Consider the following 9,344-nt stretch of genomic DNA (forward strand, 5'->3'; position numbering starts at 1 on the left):
ACTTTCTCTGTGGTGATGACTGTCTTTTCAACTTTTCTAGAGGGTTAGTTTACAATGCCAAGCAATCTCAAGAATTGGGATTTCCAATTGAAGACAGAATTCTTCTTTATCTTCGGCTTAGCCCCAAACCCACGAGGCTTGACGCAGTAAACGACTTTAGACGAGTTTGAATATTTCTGAACTCTATTTAATTCGAAAAATATAAATTTGAACTCGACTCAGTTTAAAAATTCACGAGCTTAAAATTATTAAATTTGACTTAAATTCAAAATACAAAAAAAATTAAAGTTTGATTCGACTCGAAAACTCGCAAGTTTAAAAATTTTAAACTCAACATAGAATAAAAAATCGAAGCTTTATTCGAGCTCAAAAACACTTGAACTCAAAATATTCTCGGACTTAGCTCGATTGAAGCTTAAACTCGAACTTGTACATAAACCTTAGGTACAAAAAGTCTTATATTGTATTTTAGAAAAACAACTTATAAATTGTAGGCAAAAAGGTATACGAGGTCATTGAATTTTTTTTAAAATAATGTGCCCATCAAATTATTTTTTCATATGTAGCTCTCAAACTCAAAAAAAAAAAACTTGATGTATTAAATAATATTTTTTTTGAAATGCTCACGAGTTTTTAGAGTCGGGTATTAAGTTATTCGTTTCGACTTTCTAAGAATTCGAGTCAAATTCAAATTTGAGTCAATTACATTCGATTTGAGAATTGACAAAACTTTAACCGAATCGATTCGAGTAACTCGCAATATTTATATTAATATACAATAAAATAATTTGACTTTCAAGTAAATGAATTTAAATTTAAATTAAATTAATATAATAAGCTATAAAAATAATAAACTAAGATGCGATACTAACATTATTAAAATATAAAATAATACCAAAAATCCCAATGTCCTTGATAATCTACGTAACACAAGAAGCTACCAACGTAAGTTGGTCATGTGCCATTTGTTCAACCAACGCACTTCTACTATTCCCCGTCTCGTTTCCGTTTTGGAGGGAATGCCTTACCCTTTGGTTGACCCAACGGGGTTTCCGCTTAGCAAAGAGTTCCGAGCCAACGCACTCTCAAACAAACAAACAAACAAGAAGAAGAAGAAAAAAGCCATGGAAAATGTTCTCACCTTTCCCTTCTCTTTATCTCCTTTTACTTTTCTTCTACATTTTTTTCGTTTTTCGACAAACAACATTCCAAATTCATGCTAATTTTTTTTTAATTTTAATTTTTGAGTTTTGAAATTGTACTTATCGTGAATGAGCGGCATTATTGAAATTGATGCAGAGGCTGCTGATCGGTTCCTTTCGTGACCTGTTTGGTATGTGATTTTCTGATTCTGAGTTATCAGAGTAGTATGGCTACTAAAAGGGATGAATCATCTCTGATACTACAGGTTTTTTGTTATTCTCTCTATCTTTTTTCTTTTTCTTGAGAAATAAGTAGAGAACTAAAGTTTCTGTTCTTCACGGAGATTTAAGTTCAACTCTTTCCTCAGAAAATACAAAACAAACGAGACGAGGCGACCCAAGCGCTCTGTCTTTACCTTCTGTTAATTTTCTCTTCGCTTATAGAAGATTTTGTGTTCATAAATAGAAAAAAAAAACTACTGTGATTTAACTTCATTTAAAAAAATCCCTGTTCAGAAAATGACTATCAAAAAGGAAGACTCGTCTCAAGCACAACAAGTATTTTTCCTTTCCCTCTTTATTATTATTTTGGATTTTTTGGGTTTTGATTCTGATGGTGTGGGTGTAATTTTGTTGGCAGAAGATGGGTGCCAAAAGGGAAGAGCGGGATCCGTCTCAGGTATAGCTCAATCTTGCTTTCTTAATTGATTCATTCTTTTAAGAAAGTATTTCAACTATCAGGAGAAAACAGAAGATAGATTTTGTGTTGAAAATCAATTTTGTTTTCTGTTGAAGGGAGATGCTGCTGCAACTCAAAGTCCATCCAGCAAACCAAGCCAGCCATATGGAAATACAGTAAACTGCTCGCTCTCCTCCATGAATTATTACTTAATATTATGAATTTAGAATTGTCGATTGAGAGTAAATCATCATGCAGTGATCTTTGTTTTCACCAAGATCATGTTGGCATTTATCTTTGCGTATCACTTGTTAACATCTTATGTCCTTGGGACTCGAGGGATGCCGTTATGCACCATTTCATGGAAGAATTGCCTATATCAGTTATTCTCTGCTTATTATCAAGCATGCTGCAACTTGCAACTTTTTTTTTTGTATATTTGGCGGTATATTTTAGCTGTTACAGGTCTCTTTGACAACCCATTGAAATACATTAAAAATTTAATGATTTAATATTTCAAGCATTATTGATAATCTAAATTAAAACTATCTGTTAGAATTTTTTTCAATGAAAAAACTTGGAAAATGTTAAGTAGACAAGGACCTACTTATAACTCAATCGAGAATATTTCCAATATTTATTGTTTTATTTTTTAAGTATATTAAAATTTACATTTACCAAATATTCTAATTATATCATGTATTTAATTTGGATGCACTAGAAGGAATTCTGTTCTATATTTTAAGTGCTTTATTAGATTTCACCTCATGGGATCATTACTTAATATTGTGTTGCATCATTGCATGCAATGTTTTCTTAAACATGGAATTTGCAAAATTATAAAATTTGGTGCATTTTAAGGGTTTTAAACTTTCTTGTAGGTTTTAAAGAGTGGGCCACTTTTTATATCATCCAAAGGTCGGGTTATTTGCTTTTGCAATTAAATTCAGTTTCTCATTTGCCTTTCATTTTATATTTTTGTGAAGCACATTTTTGACTTAAATTGTACTGCAATTGAATTCTACTTAAATTCAGTTCCATTTTAATGGCTGATTCCTATGGATTTATGCTATTTTCCCTATTTTTCTTTGATTATAGGAATTGGGTGGACATCATGGAAAAAAAGATGGTTTATATTGACACATACTTCATTGGTTTTCTTCAGAAGCGATCCTGTAAGTAATTGTACTCTGGTAGCTTGTCCGTCTCAACTCTCAACATGGATGCTTTTGCTTGCTTATCCATTTTTAACATAACTTGTTGCTCTTTTCTTGGTACAATAATTGAATTATCAGAAAGAAACAGTAAAAGATAAAATAACGTGTTGTTTTTCCAACCACAACATTTTAAGATCCTCGAAGTGATACTAATTTGCGGTGATTATCTTTTATGTGCTACTTCTCTCCTACACGCTTCTATTTCTTGAGTTTCATACTCCCTTTTATAAATGACCATAAGTGGTTAAAATATATGGCAATCAAAAAGAAAATGAAACTCTCATGTATATTTCATAGCTTTTGTAGTTTTTAGATCGTCTTTGGACACTATGCATATTTATGTGATGTTAAATCATGTCGCATATTCCTGTTTATCCAACTATCGACTCTAATGAATCATCTTCATATAATTTTTAATTTTGAGATAAGTATCCTGTTACAATTGAAATTATTATTTACGTCTATTGCTGCATTTTGTATACATCAGGTCTTAGAGGATTAATCTACTGTTGTTTTACCTCTCAGAATTCCGATTCTCAGAAGGGGAATGAAGTGAATTTAACTCTAGGAGGTATTGACCTCAACAATACAGGCAGGTTGGCTTGCATTTCTTAAAAGATCATCAATCCTTGGTCTCTTCTTCAAGTTGCAAATATCATCAAAGTTGGAATTACTAACTTGTGGTACCTTTCAACATTTCTAGTGTGGTTGTCAAAGCTGATAAAAAGCTTATAACAGTCCAATTTAATGATGGCCGTGACGGACGAACCTTCACACTCAAGGTTCTTCATCTATATTCTCTCTGTGATTCTTCTTTTTATTGTTTTAAACCATAGTTTCCTCAAACTGTTTGCACGAGTGGTTTTTCAGATCAATGGCCCTTTAGTTTTACATTTCCTTAGCCTTGATAAATTAGTCGTGAGTTTTCTGTTTGAACAGCACATTGTCATGATTATGCCAAAACAGTAGGTCATGATGGTTCCTTTTGTTGATGTTGCAGGCTGAAACAATGGATGACTTGTATGAGTGGAAAGCTGCACTTGAGAATGCTTTGTCCCTAGCACCAAGTTCTACTAATGCGACGGGACAAAATGGCATTTTCCAAGCGGATGCAGGTGATGGTTCCAAGGAACCAGGTATCTGTAACCTTGTTCTTGACTTTGGCTGTCAAGTTGTTTCTTGAATGTACTGAGTTTCTAACTTGGTCGGCTGCTTGGATTTTTTTATCCTCTCTTTCGAGATATTGATGTTCTTCTCTGTGTCTTTGTTAGTCAATGATAAACCGCCTGCAAGATCTGCAGTCATGGGCCTACCGATTTTACTTGCCCTGGAAGAGGTTGATGGAACTCCAACATTTATGGAGAAGGCACTTAGATATATAGAAAAGTATGGTAAGTTTTTCTTTTCTTTTCTGCAATCTCATTTAAGTAATATTCTAAATTTCTTTTCTGAAGTATTTTTATTCATTTTCTTTGAGCTACTTTTAATCATGTTTAAATAAATCAACAGGTGTCAAGGTAGAAGGGATCTTACGACAAGCTGCTGATGTAGAAGATGTCGAGCTCCGAATTCGGGAATATGAACAGGGTTTGTTCTGATAATCTCTTTGCTTATTGAACAGGATAGAGCAAGAAACACAAGCTACTTAATATACTTATAGTTCTACCGCACGATATTCTCTATTCGGCCTTCTTCTAACCCTTCTAACTCTTTCTTTTCAATGCAGGAAAAACTGATTTTAATTCTGACGAGGATGCACATGTCATTGCTGATTGTGTGAAGGTATGCCGTATTAGTTTCCGGAAGATTCTTTCATTTAAGTTGCAAGATATACTGGTCCTGGTACTTTTTTGTTTGATTAGTCATGCCATTTTCCAGTATATCATCAGAGAGTTGTCATCACCTCCGGTTCCTGCATCATGCTGCAATGCACTACTAGAAGCATGCCGTAAGTTTTTTTTTCAAGTGTTCTTTTTTTTCCTTTTTACACTGTAACAAATTAAGTTGATGACATGCGTCAATACATACAATTCGTACAATGATTAGGAACTCAGCGTGGTTCTAGAGTTGATGCTATGCGGGCTGCAGTGTTGGACACATTTCCTGAGCCGAACCGTCGATTGTTACAGAGGTAATCAATTCACCACTGTTAGATTAACCATGAATTCATTTTGCTACAGAAACTATTAGGGTGCCTTGGAATGCTGTTCTTGTAAACAAGAGCATTTACGTGGAAAGAATGGGATTCTTTCTTACTTCCATAATCACAATATCACCCTCATTCTTCTGCATTTTGGCTTCTAGTTGTCTTTATCGGTATTTTAATTTTCTTGTTCCTTCGTTTCAGAATTCTAATGATGATGCAAACTGTGGTTTCTCACAAAAAGGAAAATCTAATGAGCACTTCAGCCGTGGCGGCATGCATGGCACCATTACTTCTTCGCCCCCTTCTTTCTGGTGATTGTGAGATTGAAAACGATTTTGATGTGGGCAGTGACGGTTCATTGCAATTGCTACAAGCAGCTGCTGCAGCCAATCATGCTCAAACCATTGTTATAACATTACTGGAAGAGTACGATCATATATTTGGGGTGAGCTCTAATTCTCTCTTTTTTTCTCAACTCTTCTGATATGGCTTTCTGTAGTCAGTATACAAACATGTATGAATCCCATAAATCTACAAGGCTTTTATCTTTAATTCAGAATCGATATGTTCTGTTTTATATCCGTTCTTTTCGAGCAAATTTGATCGTTAAGTAGAAGTTATGTTTTTGTGGAGTGTGTAATGTGGTATTTATTGATGTAGAATCTAAAGCGACTAGATTATGACCGTCTAATGGTGGAATGTGAATGGAGTGGTTGTGATCCTCTTATAGAATTCTGTACTGTGCTATTTTTTTGGCAGGAAGGTTCTGTTGCCTCTGATTTATACACTGATACGGATGAGAGTGCAACTGGAAGCGAGGAAGAAGACGACGACAATGATGATGATGACGACGACGACGATGACGAGTCCAATGAAGAAGATGAATCTTGTGAAGACGACGACGATGCAACGGAAGGGTCTGATGTATCCAATGATGATGATGCAAGTGAAACAGGCACTGAAAGTGGTCAATCTGTTACCAATGATCGGGATGTCAATAAGGTTTGTTCCTCCACGGCACCGTCTACAGTGGCATTTACATTCTATGATTCATAAATTTGAAAAGAGAAATATTCATAAAAAGATAATGCACTGAATATAAAATTGCAGGATTCCAGTTCTTCGAGCTCAAGTTCCGAGTCCTCTGAATCTGGTGATGATGCAAAAGCCACCAAGAAGATTTCAAGTTCAGTTAACAATCCACCATCTGAAAATGATGATTCGAAAAGGAGTAAGGATCGTCATGATCCAACCAATTTGGAGGACAAGGCTCACCAAAATCAAACCCCTGGCAACCAACAATCAACAACTGTTGGGAGTGGACCTGGCCGGAGAGCTAGGCGTAATGCTGTCTGGGGACGTACCGCTGTAAGTGATTGTTTTCTGCATTTATGATGTGTTATGCTTTTGGACTAGTTCGTTGGAATCTCTCTATTAGCTAATAACCATTTCTAAGTTTGAATCTAGCAATTACTGATTGTTTAATTTACTTGTCTAGGCAAGGAAGAACCTTTCAATGGAAACCATGGATATTCCAATTGAAGAAGAGTAAGCAATGCACCCATGATATGCATGTAAAAACTTGTATAAATTTGCATACAATTCAACTATGCAATACTAACTAAAAGTTGCATGCCTCTGTTGAAGAATTCTTTCATGCTTAGGATGAAGCAATCGATCCTTTTCTATTTTTTTTTTATACCTAATTTGACCTTCTTTAGGATTGAAATCGAGACGCCCGAGGCTAAAAAATCTAACTCACAAAACAGACACAAAGAAGAGGTTCTGCTGCATATCCACCTTTCAAATTATTAATATCATCATCTCATCTTGCATGAAGACTTTTCATTACTAGTCATCTTTCTAATATAGATTGAAGGTAATGCCAAGCTCGAAGCCAGCATGGAAAAACGAAACAAGACGCTGCAGGATCGTTGTCTATGTCTCGAGAAAGATGTATGTTTGTCGGGATCATTTTCTTAAGTTTTTTTCCGTTTCATCCATTAGTATCTGTAGCATCAAAGATGTATGTTTGATTGTGCTTATAGGTAGCAAGATTAAAGGAAGAGTTGCAGAGGGAGAGAGATAAGAGGACAGCTCTCCTAACGGGGCTTAACTCGTCTCGAGAACCTCCAGTTCTCCCTGAAAAGATTGACGAAAAGGTACCCAGCGGCCTACCTCTGACTTAATCTACTGCACCTAATATTAATTTTTGCATCAAACTTTAACTTGCTGTGTGTTATGAAGACAAAGGCAGATCTCAAGGACATAGCTCAAGCAGAGGCAGACATAACCAATTTGAAAAATAAGGTTGAAGATCTGGAGATGCAGCTTAAACAAAACCAACAATTAGACCATTCCGTACATGACACCAATGTACGAACGCGGCAGAGAATGATTCAAAGAAATCCCAAACTTCACGGATCAAATCAAATAGATTAGATAATTCATTCAAGTTGAAGTTGATCGGGTTGGTTTAAGTCTTGGGTTATCATGTACGAATTTCTGGTCATCGGGTCAAGTATATGGATCGACCAAAACAAATTAGGCTTAGTTGAGCTTGGTAGTTGGGTCTAGGTAAAGCATAGGCTCGAGTGCAAGTCCAATAGCGATTGATTCAGATTAGACAAACAAGTCTGGACAAACTGGATTCATCAAATTACTTGGTTGTAAAATTGGTCTTGGGCTCAACCGATAATGTTCAAAATTCGACTCAACTCAATTTAAAAATTATGGGTATCATACATAATCACAAAATCACCGAAGAGACTAATTATTTTATTTTTAAAAATCTTATTAGACAAAACCGTTAAAATATAATCTTCTCGTTATAATAACGATGATGATGAGGTCGGATTTTATGTTGATTTGACCAGATAGACTCAAAAAAATGATATAGATATGGGAATTTCACCATTTGTTTTCTTATATTGTTGACTTGCTTAGATTATCTTTGTAGGTAGCATGTTCAATCACCATCTTCTTGTCCATTGCCTGCAAAGTATAATGCGAAAGGAAAAGGTTACACTACAATTGAAATTTGTGGTTACTTTATGAATGAAACAAGGTTTACTAATAAATTTGGATCATGGAAAATATTTTTTAGTGTAAGATATTTGTTAATGTAACAGCCTCTTTGGCTAACTATAGTTGTGATGGTTTCATTAGTTATGGTGATCTTTATATGGCTGCAACTCATAGTGTAGGTGAAAACGTTCTTGGAGGAACGGTGTCTCTAGAATCAATCACAAATATTATCTTTATATGCATGTCGTTTAAAAGATGGGGATACAGGTCTGAGGATTTGCCAACTCAATCCTCTTGATCAAAGAATTCAGACAGTGAAGTAAAACAGTAAAATGAACAAAGTTGAAAGATTGAGAAAGAAGGTTGCAGCAGCACAGAAAATAAAATGAAGACCCACATAAAATCATTATTTTCACAATGATCCATGATGCACATTCAAAATATTTTGAATAGGGGTTTTATTGGGAAAAAAGGTTTTCCATTAATGAGCATAGAAATATGCAAGAGTGGGGGAATTGGTTTGGCCAACTGAATGTTGTTCGAGGAAAAAGTAGTATTACTATGGATCTTCTGGGATGTCGTATAAATTTTTAACAATCAAGGCCAAGAAAAAAACTTTAAAAACGTCGCCTGAGAGATTCGAACTCTCGCGGGGAGCCCCATGTACTTAGCAGGCACACGCCTTAACCACTCGGCCAAAGCGACGTTTGATAATAGAGGAGATACTAAAACAATTATAATACTATTTTAAATAAAAAATAGAATTTATCGAAACACATCGATTGTAACTTGGTGTTGGTTTCTGGACCTCAGAGATGCAACTGGCACGTAAATTATGGACCTCAGCTGGGAACTTCATTCCATGGCTATGGTCGTCAATTCCATCTTTGTTGTGGCCATCATCCTCTGCAACTTCACTTGTTTTTGTTAAAATGAAGTCTGGGCAGAATTATATTTTATTCCTCATACTTTCAATTACAACAAATAGGTCCTTTATATAAACAAATTCCTGTAACTAACTCAATAACTAACATCTAACAAACTAACAGAATGTGTAACAATATTTAAAAACAGTTAACACTTTTCTACACTTCCCCTCAAGTTGGTGGTTGTAAAGAGGTCTTTAATCCCCA

General features: G+C 35.1%; 1 protein-coding gene and 1 non-coding gene across 2 annotated transcripts; one reads left to right on the forward strand and one right to left on the reverse strand.

The window, feature by feature from the left end:
- The first annotated feature begins 1,785 nt into the window (after positions 1-1,785).
- On the forward strand, positions 1,786-7,763 carry LOC120195231 (rho GTPase-activating protein REN1-like). The gene is made up of 20 exons (XM_039197301.1): positions 1,786-1,821; positions 1,938-1,997; positions 2,703-2,739; positions 2,920-2,996; positions 3,564-3,634; positions 3,742-3,820; positions 4,039-4,174; positions 4,310-4,429; positions 4,548-4,625; positions 4,765-4,820; positions 4,917-4,986; positions 5,085-5,169; positions 5,386-5,629; positions 5,944-6,186; positions 6,295-6,552; positions 6,683-6,732; positions 6,906-6,966; positions 7,057-7,140; positions 7,233-7,346; positions 7,432-7,763. Exons 1-20 carry the CDS (start codon positions 1,786-1,788, stop codon positions 7,624-7,626), a joined length of 2,154 nt encoding a protein of 717 aa, XP_039053232.1. The 3' UTR covers positions 7,627-7,763.
- Positions 7,764-8,835: 1,072 nt separating this feature from the next.
- Positions 8,836-8,916, reverse strand: TRNAS-GCU. The gene has a single exon. It is a non-coding gene; the product is annotated as a tRNA-Ser (tRNA).
- Between the last annotated feature and the right edge of the window lie 428 nt (positions 8,917-9,344).

The sequence above is a fragment of the Hibiscus syriacus genome, unplaced genomic scaffold (assembly GCF_006381635.1).
Source record: "Hibiscus syriacus cultivar Baekdansim isolate YM2019G1 unplaced genomic scaffold, ASM638163v2 tig00117010_pilon, whole genome shotgun sequence".
Classification (NCBI taxonomy): Eukaryota; Viridiplantae; Streptophyta; class Magnoliopsida; order Malvales; family Malvaceae; genus Hibiscus; species Hibiscus syriacus.